This window comes from Piliocolobus tephrosceles, chromosome 9 (assembly GCF_002776525.5).
Source record: "Piliocolobus tephrosceles isolate RC106 chromosome 9, ASM277652v3, whole genome shotgun sequence".
Lineage (NCBI taxonomy): Eukaryota > Metazoa > Chordata > Mammalia > Primates > Cercopithecidae > Piliocolobus > Piliocolobus tephrosceles.
Window position 1 is genome coordinate 84,716,036 of NC_045442.1, and position 21,508 is coordinate 84,737,543.

Below are 21,508 nucleotides of genomic sequence, written 5' to 3' on the forward strand. Positions count from 1 at the left end.
TTGGCCTTCCAAAGTGCCAGGATTACAGATAGGAGCCACTACTACCAACCTGTAACACTTTTTAAATGAAAAAATTATAGTGACAAAGAACAGATTAGGAGTTTTCGCAGGTAATAAAGTTGGGAGGAGTCTATGATTATAAAGGGATGGCATGAAGATGTTTCTTTGAGGTGATGGAATCATTCAGTGTTCTCTCTTTCTTTTTTTGAGACAGAGTCTCATTCTGTCAGCCAGGCTGGAGTGTAATGGTACAATCTCGGCTCACTGCAACCTTCGTCTCCAAGGCTCAAGCGATTCTCCTGCCTCAGCCTCCCAAGTAGCTGGAACTACAGGCATGTGCCACCACACCTGGCTAATTTTTGTGCTTTTAGTAGAGACAGGGTTTCACCATGTTGGCCAGGCTGGTCTTGAACTCCTGACCTCATGTGATCTGCCCTCCTCAGTCTCCCAAAGTGCTAGGATTACAGGAGTGAGCCTCTGTACCAGGCTGGAATGGTTCAGTATTCTGATTGTAGTGGAGGTTATACTAATATAAAGTATGTGATAAATTTATGTAGAACTATACACACACGGGGCATGTAAAAACTGGTAAAATCTGAGGAAAATTTCTAGTTTGGTTAATAGTATTATACCAGTGTTAGTTTCCTCATTTTGATAGTTGTACTAATGTTGTTGCTGGGTGAAAGATACCCAGAAACTGTAATATTTTTGTAACTTCTGTGTGAGTCTAAAATTATTTCAAAATAAAAAGACACTGTTAAGAAATGGAAAGGCAAGCCACAGACTGGGAAAAAATAGTTGCAAAACATCTGACAAAGGATGTGTATCTACAATGTATAAATAAGTCTTAAAACTCTTAAGAAGACAGCCGTATTTTTATAATAGGGAAAAGAACTAAATAGCTATTTCACCAAAAATAATTACACAAATGGCATATAAGCCCATGAAAAGGTGCTCAGCTTCATTAGTTATTAGGAAATGCAAATGTGAACCACCATGAAATACCACTGTACACCCACTAGTATAGATAAAATTAAATGGCAATCCGAAGCATGTGGAGCAACTGGAACTCTCACATCTTGCTGGTGCAAATGAAAAATGATATGGCTTCTTTGGAAGACAGTGTGACAATTTCTTAAAAACATAGGACTCAGCAATTCCACTCCTAGATAATTAACCCAAGATGAATGAAGAAAAAGTGTGAAATTCATACTGGTGTCGTTTATAATAACTCCAAAACTGTAAACAGTTGAAATGTCCAAGTGGTACATCCACACAATGAAGTTTATTTCCTAGTAAAAGGACTCCAGCATGGATGAATCTCTAAATCATTAGAGCAAATGAAAGAAGCCAAACAAAAATTACATGCTGTGTGATTTCATTTATATGAAGATCTAGAAAAGGCACAATAACCAATTCAGTGGTTGCTAGGAGTTGGGGGGAAAGGGGTAGAGAGTGGAGACTGACCATATAGGGAATATATTGAGGTAATGGAAATGTTCTATATCATGATTTTCCTGATGGTGGTTATGTAATTGTATATGTTAATCAAAACTCATCAAATTGTACAGTTGGTACAATTTTTATAGGTCCTTTGCATGTGTTTTGTTTTTTCTGCCTAGAAAGCTCTCTCCTCTCCCTGTCTGGTTGACTCATCTTCGGTGTTCAGATCTTGCTTAAACGTCATGTTGTCAGGAGTATCTGTTCCTGAGCCCAGACTGGCACAAGCTTCTTTGATATCCTGCCGTTTTCCTTCATTGTCCTTACCACAGCTGTAGTTTCAGTCAGGCAGGTAGCCATCAGCTTAAGGTCTCTTTTTCTGTCCTAGTTGCAGCACTGTGAGGAACCAGATGCTGATTACCATCTTGTTAACAGTACATAGCATGGTGCTTAAATCAGGTTTGAATATTGCATGACTGAGTATAAGTGAGTAGAGAGTTCTCTGTCTTCTGTTCTTGTAAGTGGCAGCTGTGGCTTTTGCCAAGGGTACTGCTAGCTGGGGCTGCCTGCTTAACCTTGGAACCTGTCTGCCTGCGTCTGCCCTGCTCCTGGGGAGTTGCGACTATCCATGCTTATCTGCCTGCCATAGCCTTTGTTCAGACTTCTTGTCACCGTGAATCCCACTCCTGTGGCCGGGCCACCCTGTTCTGAGAACAGAAAGGAGCTTTTTCTTGCTGTTACTCTTTTTTTTTTTTTTTTTTTTTTTTGAGACGGAGTCTCGCTCTGTCGCCCAGGCTGGAGTGCAGTGGCACGATCTCGGCTCACTGCAAGCTCCGCCTCCCGGGTTCACGCCATTCTCCTGCCTCAGCCTCCCGAGTAGCTGGGACTACAGGCGCCCGCCATCTCGCCCAGCTAGTTTTTTGTATTTTTTAGTAGAGACGGGGTTTCACCGTGTTAGCCAGGATGGTCTCGATCTCCTGACCTCGTGATCCGCCCGTCTCGGCCTCCCAAAGTGCTGGGATTACAGGCTTGAGCCACCGCGCCCGGCCTTGCTGTTACTCTTAGCAAAAAAGTAAATGGTCGTGCTGCATGCATGTTCCTGGATCTACTCAAGCTTTTTCTTTTTTTTTTCCCAGCCAGTGGAGAAACTCTGAAACACAGTGTTTTTTTTACCTACTGTGATAACAATATGTCAACTCCTGTGAAGCACCACAGAATACCCCTTTGTCTCCTGATTATCTTAATCTTTTTGAGAGAGACCTATGACTCCTCCAAGTAAGGTTAGGAATCCTAACCTGCAGGTAGTTTGAATGCTTGGGTGGAAGGTTTAACCTTCCAGAAGGTGAAAACACCATCAACTTTGTGCTCAGCCTCTGCTCATATTTGCAGATTATCAGAGATCACTATTAGTGTCTCCATGCCCCCAGCTGACCCAGTTTCCAGGATAAATGTGTAGAATAATTAATAAAGGGCCTGACGGCCAACACTCCTCTTCCACTCTTCCCATTTCTCTTCTTCCTTATTTCACTACTGTAGTAGGTAAGAGGGAATTCAGGTTATGGTAGGAAAACGATTAGGATGAACAATCCCTGTATGTGAGCATTCTGTGAACATAGCTCAGTGTTTAAATCATTACCAAAGCTCCTTTCTTTATTATGGGTTGTCCACTTAGGAAGAATTTATAAGTCTTGTCATTTCAGTCTTCTCTGGAGCACTACATGACTCCTCCAGTTAGTGATTTTGGAAATGTTTCTCTGGACCTTTTACAATGTATCCAAGTCTAATTCTTCATTTGGTTCTAGTTTATTTGTCCTCGGGTTTTACAGCTTACATAGTTTGGAGTTGCCTGTTTAATTTTTGTTTATTTTTAACTCCTTTAGGCCTAAGACTCTTCATTGTTTCTCTTTCATCTGAGTCATTATAATAGTCTCTCAGATGTTCATATTCCACTCTTGCTCCCCCTTTCTCCTGCAGTACAATCTACATGTCGCAGCCAAGGATTAGGTCAAGGCATTCTCATGGTCTCCACCCTCCAGTGGCTCACCTTCTTACCTAGTTTGTGATCTGGCCCCAGGACATGCAGAGTGCCTAGCAGGCAATTAATATTTGCTGAATTAATTCTTTGTATTGTAGTCATATTAGGATTTTTGGGGGATTAGCATTATATTAAAACCACAAAAAACAGTAACTTTAGACCTAATTGGTTTCATGACTTATTGAGGAGGCGAGGAGTAGGTTAAAGCTGCTTTGCATACATTTTGGAATAGTATCTTTTGTCTAGTAAGGATGGATAATAAGTTTGCTAATAACCAGTATTCACATGGGTAGAAAAAGACTGTCTTGATTTTTAATCCTACAAGTAGTAAAGGAATGGTAGTTAGAAGTTGAATTGTACTTTTAATGCTTCAAGCAGGATAGAATAGTATTGTTTTGTTTTGTATCCCAGTATGCTAACTACTTCTCTCTCTGTTGTTGCTGTTTTGCTTCTCATCCTTTCACCCATTACAGTCTTAGTATGTATGTTACACCAGGAGGTTGCCTTGGCAGGTCAGAGGATCTGTCACAGTGAAGGCACTGTGGTACCCTTTGTGTTTTAGGCAAGGGTGACATGTGCTAGTCAACTTATTTCCATTTGTTGTTCTCTCCACTTGGCACTGAATGAGACTGTTAACCAGTTTTGAATGAAAGTTTGTAAATTTCTCATAAAAATTAAGGTTTTTATTCTCTATAATAAGCACATGAGAAAGACTGGTTTTAAATTTTATTTTAAACTGTGGAGTGACGTTAAAAACGTGTTTAATTTTAATTATTTGCTTTTGTTAGTCTTGTAGTAAGTTACTAATGTATTAAGGCTGGTAACTCCTAGATTGGAGGAATGATTTATCCTAATGTTTCTTTTGAAAAAAAACTATCAGTCGTTCATATGGCATATGCTGATCAAGGCTCTGTGGTATTTTTTTTTTCTTGTGTTTTTTAATGAAGCAGCTCTTTTCATGATCTAGCAGTCTGTTACTATCAGTAAGTAAACAGAGTAAGGACTCAAATTTTAATATTAAAACAAGTTCATTTTGTTAACATCACATTTTGTTCCATCTTGCAGCTTCTTGGTGAATTTTTGGATGAAGCCATTAAATTAATTGCTTGCCATCATGAGCAGAAGCAAGCGTGACAACAATTTTTATAGTGTAGAAATTGGAGATTCTACATTCACAGTCCTGAAACGGTATCAGAATTTAAAACCTATAGGCTCAGGAGCGCAAGGAATAGTATGGTAAGTTTTTACTTCCAAAAATTAGGCAAAGAATCATTAACTGCTACGTTTTCTCCTCTCGTAATTTAGATACCTTGGCAAATATTTAACTTACCTCGAAAAATTAAAACTAAAACTTAAATGAAAACTATTCCACAGTAAATTGTTTGCTTCAGGGATCAATGGTCTTTTCTTTATTATTATTATTAACGATTGAGTATCCGTCATCTGAAATGCTTGGGACCAGAAGTGTCAGATTTTGGAATATTTGCATTGGTTGAGCATTCCAAATTCAAATCAGAAATGCTTCAGTGAAACATTTCCTTTGAGCGTCATGCCAATGCCCCCAAAATTTGGATTCTCGAGCATTTTAGATTTCATATTTTCAGATTTGGGATAATAACCTGTGTTATTCATAATATATAACTATAAACTGCCATCTTTAAGTATAAACTATGATTAAATAGTTGGTCATAAGCCATTGGAGACAAATATCTCTATCAAGAAAGAATAAGTGGCATGCTTGTTAATTTCATGTGTATTCCCATTAGATAACTGTTTAATAAGACGCTACATTTAACCATCACTTTCATCCTATAATGAAGCCCTGGAATTTCAGAAATCTTATTCTACACTGGGTAATGAAGTCAGCTAATATCTCACTTATGTGTTTCAAAATTCATCCATATGTTTAAAATTGATTTATTAGCTAACTTCTGTAAAAGGCTTAGGCTGTATCAGCATAATTCTTTATAAACTGAAATGCAGATCACTCTTTGGGATATAGTTCTGATACTGATTGCAGATCACTAAATTAGCATAATAATAAACTAGTGTTGTGGGGAATTATAAGCCTCATTCAAGAATAATTATATTTTTGTTACCTTTTTTTGTTTGTTTGGAGACGGAGTCTTGCTCTGTCGCCTTGGCTGGAGTGCAGTGGCACGATCTAGGCTCACTGCAAGCTCCGCCTCCTGGGTTCACACCATTCTCCTGCCTCAGCCTCCTGAGTAGCTGGGACTACAGGCACCAGCCACCATGCCCGGCTAATTTTTTGTATTTTTAGTAGAGATGGGGTTTCACCGTGGTCTCGATCTCCTGACCTCGTGATCTGCCCACCTCAGCCTCCCAAAGTCCTGGGATTACAGGCGTGAGCCACCGCGTCTGGTTCTGTTCAGGTTTTAGCTCTGTAATTTACTAGCTTTATGACTTTTGGCAAATTTACTCTGCTGAGCCTGTTTCTTACCTAATTACAGAATTGTGAGGATTATATAAACAATATTTTAAAATATGTTAATGTTTCGGCCAGGCGCGGTGGCTCAAGCCTGTAATCCCAGCACTTTGGGAGGCCGAGACAGGCGGATCACGAGGTCTGGAGATCGAGACCATCCTGGCTAACACAGTGAAACCCCGTCTCTACTAAAAAAATACAAAAAACTAGCCGGGCGAGGTGACGGGCGCCTGTAGTCCCAGCTACTCGGGAGGCTGAGGCAGGAGAATGGCGTAAAACCCAGGAGGCGGAACTTGCAGTGAGCTGAGATCCGGCCACTGCACTCCAACCTGGATGACAGAGCAAGACTCCGTCTCAAAAATATATATATATATATATATATGTATATATGTGTGTGTGTGTGTGTGTGTGTATATATATATATATATGTTTCTGTATCTTCAGTTATCCTCAGATAGGTGCACTTTGAAGTTTTTGTATCAGAATTAAGAAAAAATTGTTTATTAGGCCCTCTTAAGCCCTTAGCCTAAGGAATAACTATTTTCATATTTTTGCTGAAAGTGATATTTTCTATAAGAGATGTTTATGAAATAGATAAATATTAAACATAAAAATTTCAAAACTCATTTGTGTGTTGCTGAGTCAGCTGAATACAGACCTTTTTTTTAAAGCATTATTTTGTGCCCCAGCCATAAATAGTAAGATTAATTGGGTCTAGATTGTGGCCTTTGTATCCTCCGGTGCTTCTGATTTGTGTACATTGAAGAATCAACAATTAGAAATTTAATTTTTTTGGATACAGGATAGTGGAGTGCACTCAGACCCTTTTGAACTTTTAGAATTTGAAATATGCTTTTGATTTGGCAGATAAAGTAATAGCAATGAATTTAATTGTTAAAAATAAAACCTGCTTTATTTGAAGATAGTCAAAACATCTAATAATTTTGCATGACCCCACTGAGTTTTTGTTTTGTTTTGAGTAGGATGTGTTTGTAAATATGGCATTTCACAAGTAAGGATTATAATATTTATGTATATTTTGGTGTGTGTGTGTGTATATATAGGCAGTAGTTGTATATATAGAATGTATAGATGTGTCCATTTATGCAGTACCAGTTTCTTAATACATATAGTGCTACATGGCGTTTGATATGATCAGATAGCTACAAAACAAATTCAAGTTTTCAGTCAGGTAAGAAAACTGTTAATCAGCAGTGAGCTGGCTTTCCAAATATTATATACATATAAACAGAAATAGTCTTTTATAGTATGTTAAGTGGTCCAGTTTGAAAAACATGACTTCATGTCTTAGATCTTCTGGTCTCAGCTTTGCTTTTAACTTTCTGGCTTAACCTTGGGCAAATTACTTTACCACTGGCCCTACATTAGGCAATGGTGAATCCAAATAACTTTTAGGATCTTCCAATCACAAAATTCTTTAAAGATACTTTACCTTATTTGTGCTTCAGTGTCTCTGACCTGTCATATGAGAAAGGTGCTATATATGGTCAGTGTCATGGGATAGAGGAAGATATGAAGAGTAATGGGTATGATGTTGTGTTTTCTAGTTATAAAACAGCTTCTCATGCCCTGAAATCTAGCATTCGTATTTATAAACAACTTGATTTTTAGTTTCTCCTCCAAAACACATTTTTAAGGGCTTTACTTTTTCAAAAAATTATAAAATAATATTTTGTATACATACCTCTGTATATACCTTCGTCTTATTTATTTTATTATTATTATAATTTTTTTTTTTTTTTTGAGGTGGAGTCTTGTTCTGTCACCCAGGCTGGAGTGCAGTGGCGTGATATTGGCTCACTGCAACCTCCGCCTCTCAGGTTCAAGTGATTCCCTTGCCTTAGCCTCCAAGTAGCTGGGATATAGATATATCTCTGCAGGGTGTGCGCCATCACGCCCAGCTAATTTTTCTGTCTTTTAGTAGAGACGGAGTTTCACCGTATTGGCCAGGATGGTCTCGATCTCCTGACCTCGTGATCCACCCACCTTGACCTCCCAAAGTGCTAGGATTACAGGCATGAGCCACTGCACCCAGCCTCGTATGCATTCTTTATCCTACCTTTTCTTCATGGAAGTGCAAGGTTAAGGATTCATTCAGGCTTTAGGCTATCTAGTGGAGCTAAATAATTATTATGCATTTGTACATTGAGTACCCATGATGTACTAGGTGGATCTTTGAGGCAACACAGCGAACATGCAGGGTCTCAGTTGTCATAGTCCACTGTCTGTTTGGATCCATTAGCATTTTAGGAAATAGTTGCCAAAAAAACATGTTGTGATAGATATAGAAGACACATGTTGAGCATCATAGACTGGGAAGCGATCCAGTTACTTGTCTTTGGAGAAAGTGAGAAATCTATATGACTGTTTCATGAATTCAGTTTACAGATTTTTGCTTTAAGTTTTTTGTGTGTTTTTGAATTTCTTATTACAGTGCAGCTTATGATGCCATTCTTGAAAGAAATGTTGCAATCAAGAAGCTAAGCCGACCATTTCAGAATCAGACTCATGCCAAGCGGGCCTACAGAGAGCTAGTTCTTATGAAATGTGTTAATCACAAAAATGTAAGTGAACATTTTTGGTTTCCTAAGTATAGATGAAATCAAGATTTATTCATGAATATGTGAATATCAAAGACTTTAAATATTAGGGACTTTAAATTGTTCTGTATTAAAACATTGTTTAAAAGGGATATATATATATATCTCTCTCTCTCTGCAGGGTGATTTTTTTTCACAACTTTATTACATTGTATCAAAAAATGACTTCTAGAATTTAGATTATATGATTTCCTGTCACTTAGTTTACAAAAGCAGTTTTAAAAAGATAAGTGTTTCAGAAGAATTTTATTCAGTTTGATCTCATCTTCTGCTTTTTGTCTCTGTCAGGCTGACATTTCAGAAAACTGTAGCATTAGCACAGAGATGAAATTGTTCCCATTATACTTTGACACTCTAATCATATTGAATATAAAATTTATATCACTTCTCCCTACCCCACTCCCACCTCTTTAAGTGATGGCAGTATTCACTGGTCACTTTATGATGAGGATAATGGGTTTAGCAGAAAGTTTTTGAAAATATCTAGAGGGTATTAACATGTATCTAATTCCATTTTCTAATGATTGCAAAGAGGAAGCTTTGTAAAGATACGTAACTTGTACTCATTTTGAGAATAAACAGTTACACTTTTTTAAACTTACATTAAGCATATTCATACTTTTGTGGTTGTTCTAATGGAATGATTTATTCAGTTGAGGAAATAAACTAGGAGTGAATTGTGTAAGGGACACTTTTAGGCAGTCCTAAACCGAAGGTATCTGACTAAAGACATTTTGTAGTGTTCATCCAAAAGAGTTCATATAATATAATGAGTGCAGTACTTTCTGACTGCACATAATACAATTTACCACATTTTGAGAGCTAAATATATGCAAGCCTCTGTGTATTGGAGTTATTGGGTTCATTACCAAGGGAAAAAAATTTGTGCAAGTTCAGGATTAGGCCCCTTATTTCGGCAGCTTACAATGGTGTTTTGAATACAAAACAGACATACAGAAAGTTAAGTATCAAACATCACAAAGCAGTGGACGTTTGTCAAATGATGATAGTGGCCTATATATTGAGATCTAAAAAGAGGGACAATTTCTGTGAGCTTTAATGAGCTGGGAGGGCTTTGGGGAGGAGTAGACCTAGGCTGACTCTTAAAGATGGGGTAAAAATTGGATTGTTGAAGGAAAGGAGCCTTCAGAGAGGAAGAATGGCATAAAAAAAGTCCAGAGACAAAGGTTAAAGTTAGATAATGATAGGGAAGAAGTTGTGGTAGCCATTCTTGTTCCAAGTGGGAACCTGATGTGTTGCTCATCACAGTTTTGCTGGTGGCGTCCTGCCAATGGATAGAGCTGCTCGTGCCCCTTGTGGCCTGTGAACACAGTTCCATGGCAATGGTGGTATTGCCTTAGTTTTTTCTTGGGGAGGAGTTCAGTTACTCCTACCTCTTAAGCCTGGGTGACTGCAAAGAAAGGTGGTTCCTTCAACTGCATGGAGTATGACTAAGCATGTCTCACATGATTAGGCTTCTAGCAGGGGTGGCAGAGGTTTATCCAGGCAGTACTCTCGGCACCTAGAAGAGTATGGACAAGAGTAGGTACTCAGAATATATTTGTTCAGTGAGTGAGTGTAAAGCTAAACATGGGAAAACTGGAAATGGTAACTGAATTATTCCACTCCCCAATGGATGGATGTTTTTGTAGTGTTTTGCCTTTTAAACTATTTCATCCTCTGTACAGATTGTCTCTTCATTGGTCTAAGCATCCCTGGTTTTTCTCATTCTTTTCATAGATGGTCTCGAGTTTCTTTTTTAATCTTGGCTGTTTGTCTCTGAACACACTTTGAAAGTGACCTAGCGCACAGTACTGCGTAAGCCACCTAGCACACGCTACTATATGTTTGATCAGATCTTCTGAGAGGAGCTGAGGCATGTCATCTCTTAACTGTAGACATTAAAACCCTGTTTAGAAATTATGTCCCTATCTGATTCCCGTTGTCTTTCTTTGTTACAGGCCTGCCTTGCAGGTCCCATCTCACCCAGTCATTATATTTTTTCTTTTGATTATGGAGAATTACGTATAGTACTTCCTGTTTCTCCCTATTAAATTTCAAAGGTGAAATGTGGTTACTCTTCCTGGTCTACTAGTGATTGCTTTTTTCTTCCTCATTCTGCCTTTTCACTTGTGGGCTCCACTTCCCAGTTTTGCTCAGGATGTCTTTGTAATAGCTGAATTAATTGATTAGCAACTTTTGAGCATATGTAGAAATTATGTGTCTGTCACAGTTATCCAGCTGTTTCCAATTCATCATCTTATTCACATGGATGTTATTATTAGAAACATTTTCTAAAATGCCGTTTTGAACTCTTCATATACTATGTCTAGTTGTATTTTTCTGATTTATTGCTATTGTTCTTTGTTGTTTTTATTCATGGAAGGAAATAGTATTTCTCAATGAACTTTTTACCTGCTCCTGGTAATTGTTACTTCTTTTGAAGTAGTTACATACCACCACTAATCAATCATTGACTTTTGCTTGGATGTCCAGTCTATAACTGATATAATTTCCTTTATTTCCCTTTTTGAAAAATAGGACAACTATCTGTTAGAATCTTTTTTAAAACAGCTTTATTGAAATATAATTTCTGCATCATGCAGTTCACCCATTTGAAGTGTACCATTCAATGGTTTTTAGTGTATATATTCAGTGATATGTAGGACCATCACTGCAGTCAGTTCTAGAATAGTTTATCACCTCAGAAAGAAATCTTTTATCCTTTAGCTGTCATTCCCCTACCTCCCATCCTTCTCAGTTCTAAACAACCACTAATCTTCTTTCTGTCTCTGTATGCCTTTAATCTTTAATACCTCTCTTCTACTCTAGGGCTTTCCAGATATTAATGAGACTAGATTTACTATTTGTCCAAGTCTCCTATTGTGCATTGCATGTGGTTGGTAGACTTGAACTTATTTAGAGCAGTCAGATGCTTCCTTATTATCATTTCCCTATCTTAAATTTGTTTGACCCTTTCTGGTGTATTGTTTTTCCGAATTTATTCACTGAACAAATATTTAAAAACCTTATGTAAAGCTGAATGCTTAGAAGAAAAACATCAGCTCTGCCCTTATAAAGTTTATGCCTGAAAAACAAATTCCCTTCCCTAAGTATCATTGTCAGCAAACATTTTTATATGTGTGTCATGTAACTTGCCATATACAGGGCAGTAAAAGTGATTGAGACACGGTTCTTTCTAATAAGAATTCTCTATGGTAGGGATGTAGCTGATGTGAAAATGAGACTAGACTACAGTGTGCTGAATACCATAACAACATTAGAAGATAACTGGGGACAAAGTAGAATAGTCAACTCTTTCAAGAACTAGGGGTTGTCAGAATCTACAAAACAGGTTCACCTGGAAGGTAATTAAGTTCAGTAGATAAATGACAAGCGTAGGGAATAGTATGTTTAAAAGCATCAAAACATTTTTAAAATGACGTTCTTGAAACTAGCATAGCCAAAGTATGAAGTTTAATATAGGACTTAGCAGGAGATGAAGTGAGTTGATGGCATATCATGGAGGCTTTTGAATACACTGCAAGGGAGTTTCAGAATTTATTTGTTGGCTTTAAATTTATGAGGAGGTTAGTAATATGATCAGGTCTTTCTTTTACCATATTGTAGGCAGTAAGTGGTAGCTGAATTTGTAGAAAACCATTGTTAATGACCCTTAATCAGCTGAGGCCACTGTGACAAAATACTGTACACTGGGTGTCTTAAACAACAGAGATTTATTTCTCACAATTCTGTAGGCTGGGAAGTTCAAGATCAAGTTGCTGGCCAGTTTGATTCTTTTTTTTTTTTTTGAGACGGAGTCTCGCTCTGTCGCCCAGGCTGGGGTGCAGTGGCCGGATCTCGGCTCACTGCAAGCTCTGCCTCCCGGGTTCACGCCATTCTCCTGCCTCAGCCTCCCGAGTAGCTGGGACTACAGGCGCCTGCCACCTCGCCCGGCTAGCTTTTTTTTTTTTTGTATTTTTTAGTAGAGACGGGGTTTCACCGTGTTAGCCAGGATGGTCTCGATCTCCTGACCTTGTGATCCGCCCGTCTCGGCCTCCCAAAGTGCTGGGATTACAGGCTTGAGCCACCGCGCCCGGCCCAGTTTGATTCTTGATGAGGGCCTGCTTCCTGACTTGGAGGTGGCCAACTTTTCACCTTGTCCTCACTTGCCTTTCTTCAGTGTGTGCTCAAGGAGAGGGAGAGAAAAATTGCTCTTTCTCTTCCCTTGTTTTAGGCCACTAATTCCATTATGAGGGCCCCACTCTCATGATCTAATCTAACCCTTAGTACCTTCCAAAGGCCCCATTTCCAAATACTATCACATTGGAGGCTAGACATATGAATTGTGTGGAGTGCGTGGGGGGCGGCATTCAATCTGTAACACTAGTGTTAGAAGGAATTACAGCATAAACAGTCTAGATGTTAAAGTCTTCAACCTGTTTATAGCACAGGGAATGGAAAAAAGAGATTGAAGGTCAGATTGACAGTAGAATGGACAGCATTCTATGAGTATTTATTATGGTGCATATACTGAAAAAGGAGTCAAAAATCACCCTGAGCCTTTTGTAAAAGAGAGGGCACACTGGAAAAGTAAGGGGTTTGGGTAGGAATGAAAATGAATTCAATGTTATTTTATTTGTGAGATTTCCATGCAAAAAGTGAAAAGAAATAGATTAAACATAGTAGTGGGAAAGAAGGGATATGCTTATGGATGATCCAGTGAAATAGACTGGGAATGAAGAAAACTGGGCAAGTGCAGTATTATGAAAAACCAAAGGAGGAAAGGGCTGAGATTATATAGAGATACTGAATTGGAAAAGAGCTGGTAGAAGGGATTTAAGACTTGCTGTTAAATTATGTAGAGGTTTGTATAATGTAAGTGCTTGATAATTGACGGTTCATAAATGGAATTACAGATAAATGGATTACAGAATCTCTGTGCTTCCACCTATCCATCCCCTACTCCAACTCTTGCCCATAAAGTTGCAATATATATAATAAAAGCAATTACTTGAGCTTAGAATGTAAAGAAAGATTTTAAACTGATGGTAGTTTTTTTAACCCACGAATTTGTAGTTCTCAAATTAAAATATTAGAAAGTAGTTTCTAATTTTTCTCTCAACTTTTATTATAGATAATTGGCCTTTTGAATGTTTTCACACCACAGAAATCCCTAGAAGAATTTCAAGATGTGTAAGTGTAATAATTAAAATTTTGTTAATACATTTTTCTTAGATTGCTGCTAGACACTTTAGCTATTCTCTTTTTTTCACTCATAAAGTTACATAGTCATGGAGCTCATGGATGCCAATCTTTGCCAAGTGATTCAGATGGAGCTAGATCATGAAAGAATGTCCTACCTTCTCTATCAGATGCTGTGTGGAATCAAGCACCTTCACTCTGCTGGAATTATTCATCGGGTTAGTAGAAAAAACTATCATTGTACTCTTTGTTTTCTCACTGAGGTGAAATTCATGTAACAAAAGTAACCATTCTAAAGTGGCATTTTTAGTACATTGACAGTGCTGTACAACTACCATCCATGTTAAATTCTAAAATATTTTCATTATCCCCCAAAAAATCCCCATGTTTCTTAAGCAGTTGTACGTCTTTGCCCTGGTGTGATACCAGTCTGCTTTCTGTGCCTATAGATTTGCTTTTATGTTTCCATTTATGTGAAATACCATGTGATGTTTTCAAGATTTCTCCATGTTGTACCATGTATCAATAGTTCATTCCTTTTTATGACTGAATAATATTCTATATACCATATTTTGTTTATCCATTCATCCGTTGATGGACATTTGGGTTATTTCTACCTTTCAGCTATTATACATAGTGCTATGAAATTCTCTCACAAATATTTGTTTGAATATCTGTTTTCAGTCCTTTGGGATATACCTGTGACTGGAAGTACTGGGTCATATGGTAATTCTGTAGTTAACTTTCTGAGGAACCATCAAACGGCACAGATTTTACATTCCCACTAGCGGTGTATGCGGGTTCCAGTTTCCTCACATCCTTGTCAGTACTTGGTATCTGACTTTTTAAATTCTAGCCATCCTAATGGGTATAAAGTGGCGTTTCTTGTGATTTTACTTTGCATCTCCCTAACAAATAGTAATGTTGAGCATTTTTCATGTGCCTGTGGCCATTTGTGTATCTTCTTTGGAGAAATGTATATTTAAGCCCTTTGCTCATTTTTAAATTGTGTTTGTCTTTTTGTTGTTGTTGTAGCATTTCTTTATGTATTTCATATGTGAAATCTTTATCAGGTATATAATTTGTAAATACTTTCTCCCATGCTGTAGGGTGTCTGTTCACTTTGCTAATGATTTCCTTTAATGCACAAAAGCTACATTTTAATGAAATACAATTGTTTCTTTCATCACTTGTGCTTTTGATATCATGTATAAGAATCCGTTGTCAAACCCATGGTCATGAGGATTTAGTCTAATGTTCTCTTCTAAGAGTTTTATAGTTTAAGCTCTCACATGTAGGTCTTTGATCTATTTTGAGTTAATTTTTTGTCTGGTATGAGGTAAGATTCCAACTTCATTCTTTTGTATGTACCAAGTTAGTTGTGCCAGCACTATTTGTTAGAGACTATTCTTTCCCCATTGAATGGTCTTGGCACCCCTGTCAAAAAACAGATGGTCATAGATACATGGGTTCATTTCTGGACTATCAGTTCTGTTTCACGTATTTCCTATGTGCCTGACCATATATTATACTAGTACCACATTATTTTGATCACTTTAGCTTTGTAGTAACTTGAAATGGAGAAGTATGAATTCTCCAGCTTTATTCTTTTTCAATATTGTTTTGGCTTTTCAGAGCCCTTTGTGATGCCATATGAATTTGAGTATTATTCTTTTTCTGCAGAAAGGGCAATTAGAATTCTAATTAGGATTTCATTGCATCTGTAGATTGCTTAGGTAGTTTTGCCATCGTCAGGATAGTCTTCCAGTTCACTAACATAGGATGTCTTACCATTTCCTTCCTTCCTTTCTTTTTTCTTTTCTTTCTTTTCTCTCCTTCCCTCCCTCCCTCCCTCCCTCCCTCCCTCTGTCCCTCCCTCCCTCTGTCCCTCCCTCCCTCCCTCTCTTCCCCTTCCTTCCTTTCTCCACCCTCTCCTCTCTTCCCCTCCCCTCCCCTCCCCTCCCATTTGTCTTGTCTTGTCTTCTCTTGTCTTCTTGATTCTCGGCTCACTGCAACCTCTACCTCCCAGGTTCAAGCAATTCTCCTGACGCAGCCTCCCAAGTAACTGGGATTACAGGGGCCCACCTCCACACCTGGCTAATATTTTGTATTTTTAATAGAGACAGAGTTTCACCATGTTGGTCAGGCTGGTCTCGAACTCCTGACCTCAAGTGATCTGCCCACCTTGGCCTCCCAAAGTGCTGGGATTACAGGTGTGAGCCACCCCACCCGGCCTTTTTAGCACTTCAGATGTATCATCCATTGCTGTTTGTTTTCGATGGTTTCCAATGATAAATCAGCTGTTAAGCTCGTTGAGGATCTTTTATAAGTGACAAATGCACCTCTCTTGCTGCTCTCAGGATGCTTTTTGTCTTTGACTTTTAACAGTTTGATTGTAATGTGTCTTAGTGCAGATCTCTTTATGTTCATTCTTCTTAGAATTCATTCAGTAGCTTGGATATGTAGGTTCATGTCTTTTGGTCAGGATGGAAGGAAGCTAAAAAAAAATAGATTCATATCTTTTATCAAATTTAGCAAATTTTCAGTCATTATTTTTTCAAATATTTTTTCTGCTCCCTTTTCTCTTTCTTCTCCTTTTGGAACACCCATTATGCAAAGTTGGTATATTGATGGTATGCCATATCTTGTTTTCTCCTCCACTTTAATGTTTTGTTCCAGGCAGCATTGGGCTATTTACTTGCCTTAACCATGTTTTCAAGGATTGCCTCTGTCTAGCCTAGGACCAGGGTCCCACACTGAAAATGTGGCTGCTTTCTTCAAAATCCTTGCCTAGTTAGTGAGGCAGGTAGAGCCAAAGACTAGTTAAAATGCTGGAAATATTTCCCAGTGTTTTTTCCCTACCTTTTTATTGTAGTAAATACATATAAAATGTGCCATTTTAACCATTAAATGCACAGTTCTGTGACATTAAATACATTCATAATGTGCAACCATCACCACCATCCATCTCCAGAATTCTTTTCATCTTGTGAAGCTGAAGCTCTACACCCACTAGACAACAATTCCCTGTTCTCCTCTCCCCGCAACCCCCGACAGCCATCATGCTATTTTCTGTCTGTATGATTTTGGCTACTATAAATAACTCATATAAACAGAATCATGCAGTATTTGCCTCCTTGCAGCTGGCTTATTTCACTTAGCATAATGTGCTTAAGGTTTATCCATGTTGCAGCATATGTGAGAATTTTCTTCCTTTTTAAGGCTGAATAATATTCCATTTATGTATATACCATACTTTCTTATCCATTCATCAGTGGCACTTGGGTTGGTTCTGCATTTAGCTGTTGTGAATAATGCTGCTATGAACATAGTTGTCCAAATATCTCTTTGAGACCCTGCTTTCAGTTCATTTGGGCTATAGGCAGAAGTGGAGTTGCCAGATCACATGGTCATTCTTTTTAACATTTTGAGAAACTGCCACACTGTTTTCCATAGCAGCTCTACCATTTTACATTCCCACGAGTAGTACAGAAGGGTTTCAGTTATTCCTCATTCTTACCAACACTTTATTTTTTTCATAGTAACCGTCCTAATGGGTGTGAGGTGGTTTCCTGTTTTTAAGTTGCCTTTTTCTTGGTTCTGAGTTCACTTGATTGCCATAAACCTTTGAATAATTTCCAGAATTCTGAAAAAATTTATTCTGACACTTTGATGTTTTATGGTGCTTCTGTGGAGCTGTTTTGGCTGACATCACTGCCTCTCATCAAATTCTTAGGATCACTGTATTTCACTGATTTATATGGAGCAGTGTAAAGTTTGTTTTTGCTCTGAAGTGAAGCAGTATACAAAATAAGCTGCTATTATTACCAGTCATTCCAAATTGGAAATTGAATATTACCAAGTTACCAAAATTGAGTATTTGCCAGAATTGTTTTTTATATATATATTCAGCAATATTTTTATATTTTTGTTTTCTGGGATTTTTAACTGCTTTTCTTGTGATATAATTGACATGCCATGCAATTTATTCATTTAATGTGTACAACTCAGTGTTTATTATATTTGAAGATTGTGTGCTCATTACTTAACTTCAGAAAATTCCATTGCCCTAAAAGAAACTCCAGATCCACTCGTCTTTATTTCCCATTCTTCTGTGTTCCTTTTACCTCTGGCCCTAAGCAAACACTGATCTACTTTCTGTCTTTGTATATTTGTCTATTCTGGACATTTCATATACATAGAATTATATGTGATATTTTGTGCTTGGCTTATTTTACCTAGCATAATCTTTTCAAGATTAATCCATGTATTTATTGTGTGGCAGTTCTTCATGTCATTTTATTGACAAATATTTCGCTGAATAAATTGTTTATCCATTTATCACTTGATTATAATTTGGGTTGTTACCACTGACTATTACGGATAATACCGACGTGAACATTTATGTAAAATTTTTTTGTGTTGGTATGTTTTGTATTTTAGTTAAATCTAGCTTTTCTTTGAAAAGTATTGAGAGGAATTTTTTTTTTTTTTTCTAAGAGACAGAATCTTACTCTGTCACTCAGGGTAGAATGCAGTGGTATAATCATAGCTCACTGCAGCCTTGACTCCTGGGTTCAATAGGTTGAAAGGAAATTTTTTTTTTTTTTTTTGAGACGGAGTCTCTCTCTGTCACCCAGGCATGAATGCAGTAGCATGAACGTGGCCCACTGCAGCCTTTACCTCCTGGGCTCAGTGATCATCCCACTTCAGCCTCCCAAGTAGCTAAGACTACAGGCGTGTACCACCATGCCTAGCAAATTTTTATTTTTTATGTTTTTGTAGAGACGAGGTCTTGCCTTGTTGCCTAGGCTGGTCTTATATTCCTGGCTTCAAGCAACCCACCTGCCTCGACCTCCCAAAGTGCTGGGATCACAGGCATGAGCCATCATGCCCAGCCTGGAATTTTTAAAAATTATTTAATTCAGTGGAATTACACTTCCTTCTGAGTCATCTGCGTCATTACATCTTCCTTCTGAGTCATCTACGTCAAATAACCTCACTCATGTAATAAAATAAATACAGAGATAGTTTTCATAGTATAAGACAATTGCGTCTTTGAGTTATTGAGGCTTTTTTTAAGTGAACAATCCTGTTACAGGCTTATCCTTAATTATCATTCTAAGTGAATTCCTTGTATATTACATATACAGCTGCTCTAATCATTTGTCTAGTGCAGTATTTAAATAACATAATAAAATCTCTTTAAATGGAAGAATATTTTATCTTCCTGAGCTGCTACTCATACACTATGTGAAGTAGAGCAGACGAGTGAAACTTTTAGGTTTGGTTTGTTTGTTTCCTGAGTCCTTAGACCGGGGCAGTAATCCAACATTGTGGAAGTTCATTTGATTTTAGTAAGGCACACTCCTCCAAATAGAAAGGTTCCAGATTAACAAGGATAGCAGGTGGCTGGACCAGAAAAACAGACTAAATGGTAGAAGATAGAAAACAATGGAAACAACAAGAACCATAAAAAAAACACACACACAAAATTACAAAAGAACAATATTTATGGTAGTATGTTAATGGGATTAGTTCCTTAGTTTAAAAAGGTCAGATTTTGGCAGCATGCAAAGACTCAACAACAACTGCATGTTTCCATAACACAAACATTTGTAGCTAACTTCAAAAGGCTGAAGGCAGAGAGTTTGGTAGACATATACCAGGAAAATGCAAACATCAAAACAAAGGTAACTCTGTTTAATGAGATAAAGTTGAATATGGTAGGTTCAGAGAGGAAGCGTTCCTCTCTGGGAATAGTCTCACATTTTAAAGGTGAAAGATACTATCCAATTAGGATATACAATTATACATGAAGTAGAGTTGCTATACAAAAAGCTTAAAGTGTAGAAAATAAAAGAATGGCACAAGCACAGCAGTATTGGGATAATCTAACTCCTTTAGTATCAGTACATAAAGTAGTAAAAATAAAGTGCATCTGTAGAAAATTTCTTAATGTGATAAAGTGGAGCTAATGAGACTTACTGTGGTCTGTTACCTATTGTGAAGAATCTCCCTTTATCTTAGCTTGGGTTCTTTGGGAAACTAGATCTAGAGTGGAGATATGCATTGAAGTTTTTTGCAGCTGATCTTGAGGCCACGATTGGTACTCATCTCTGCTCTACTACTTATTCTAGATTCACCTCCACCCTTGGCTAGTACTTCTGCTAGTCTGAGGTTACTTACTTGGTAAAATAACCTGGCCTTTCATCCCTTAGGTAAAGGTTCAGGGCAAGTCAGGATTACTTCTCTGAGACCCAAGCTGATGAGGTCCCACCATCTAGATAGTTGTGGGTCACTTTGTCGGAAAGAGAAAGCCAAGTGATGTGCATGGCTCTTCTTTGCTTGGAAGTGACATACGTCACTTCTGCTTAGAGTACGTTAACAGAGCTAGCCATAGGACTTGCCTAATTTGTAAGGAAACTGGGAAATGTAGGGAGAGCAGACTTCAGAATAGTGGTGAGCCCCAGCCTCTGCCACAGTCTGTCCTTCTGGCTGGCAAATATTCCTTTGCTCCCTTTATTCCACACCCTCCTCAAGGGAAATAACCCAAAGTTCTATTCTTATCAAATCCAGACATTGTTCGTCTTGGTCCAGAAACATAGGAACTGGAATGACCAAATTATATGGCCACCCCTATAACCACTGCTCCCCTGTCATATACTGTAGATAGAGTGGTCAGACAGGGCCAGTGTTATCACAGTGAGCAATCCCATTTAGAAAACTGAAAAATGCAGTCATTGGTTAGTTGTAATTAAATTCTTCTGTACAGACATTGTGAACGTCCCTTGCCCTGGGTGTGGGGAATATTCCTCATCAGCCCTGACTGATCTCTGTGGTTCTCTAGTACCTGGCTCTACCTTGTGGGAGAGTCATCTTTTTTGCTATCCTCATGAATATATCTAAAGTGAGTATTGAAGAATGTATTTTCCTTGAGGGCTGCTCACCTTTCTCAGCCTGCTTCTTATCTATAAAAGATTGGGGCCCAAGGGTCATTTTAAGGCCACCCTTCTTTGCCTTGCCACTATTGACATTTTGGACCAAACAGTTCTTTCTTTTGATGGTGGAATGTTTAGTAGCATTCCTGGCCTCTACCCACTAGATGCCAGTAGCACTCCCCAGTTGTGACGATCAAAAATGTTTCTGACATTGCCAAATATTATTTTGGGGCAAAATTACTGTGAGTTGAAAACTCCTGTTTGAAATATAGAAGGATCATAGACCTTTGGCGTTACGTCTGACAGTTAGCTAACCCTTTCAGAAATTTCAGAGATTTCTTATCTTTCTGATTGTAATTGTTTTCAAAGCATCTTTTTTAACTCATGGGTCCTGTATTCTTGCACTTAATTGAGGCTGTCTTCAGTCTTCCTGTAAGCGTTCAAGCTTCTGTTGGCAGACTGAGGCAATTTTATCAATTGAAGGATTTTACAGGACTTTTTCCCTGAAAAGATTTCAGAATTATTATGTGAAAATGATGCATAGAAACCAATCCAGGATATCAGTGGCTTAAAGCAATATTTATTGTTTACTTGGGTCTGCAGGGTTGGCTGTATGACACTGCTCCAAACCATGGGTCAAGTTCAGGCTTGTCCCATATTCAGGTTTCAGCATCTAAACTGAAGCATCCACCAGAGACATCCTTTTCTCATGGTGAAAGGTAGAAGAGCAAGAGCTATGCTGAATCAAACACATTCCCCCATATTTCATTGACCAAAATAAGGCAAGTGACTGAACCTGTCAGCAGGGTGAGGACACAGT

At 38.1% G+C, this 21,508-nt stretch overlaps 1 protein-coding gene across 15 annotated transcripts in view; it reads left to right on the forward strand.

The window, feature by feature from the left end:
- Window positions 1-21,508, forward strand: part of MAPK8 (mitogen-activated protein kinase 8) — a 135,283-nt gene that overhangs the window by 92,571 nt on the left and 21,204 nt on the right. For all 15 annotated transcript variants that reach the window (XM_023230147.2, XM_023230140.2, XM_023230136.2 and 12 more), the window contains 4 exons: window positions 4,541-4,711; window positions 8,377-8,506; window positions 13,680-13,738; window positions 13,827-13,965. In XM_023230147.2, coding sequence (XP_023085915.1) covers window positions 4,590-4,711; window positions 8,377-8,506; window positions 13,680-13,738; window positions 13,827-13,965 — 450 coding nt within the window. In that variant the 5' untranslated portion in view covers window positions 4,541-4,589. The remainder of the gene's footprint in view (window positions 1-4,540; window positions 4,712-8,376; window positions 8,507-13,679; window positions 13,739-13,826; window positions 13,966-21,508) is intronic.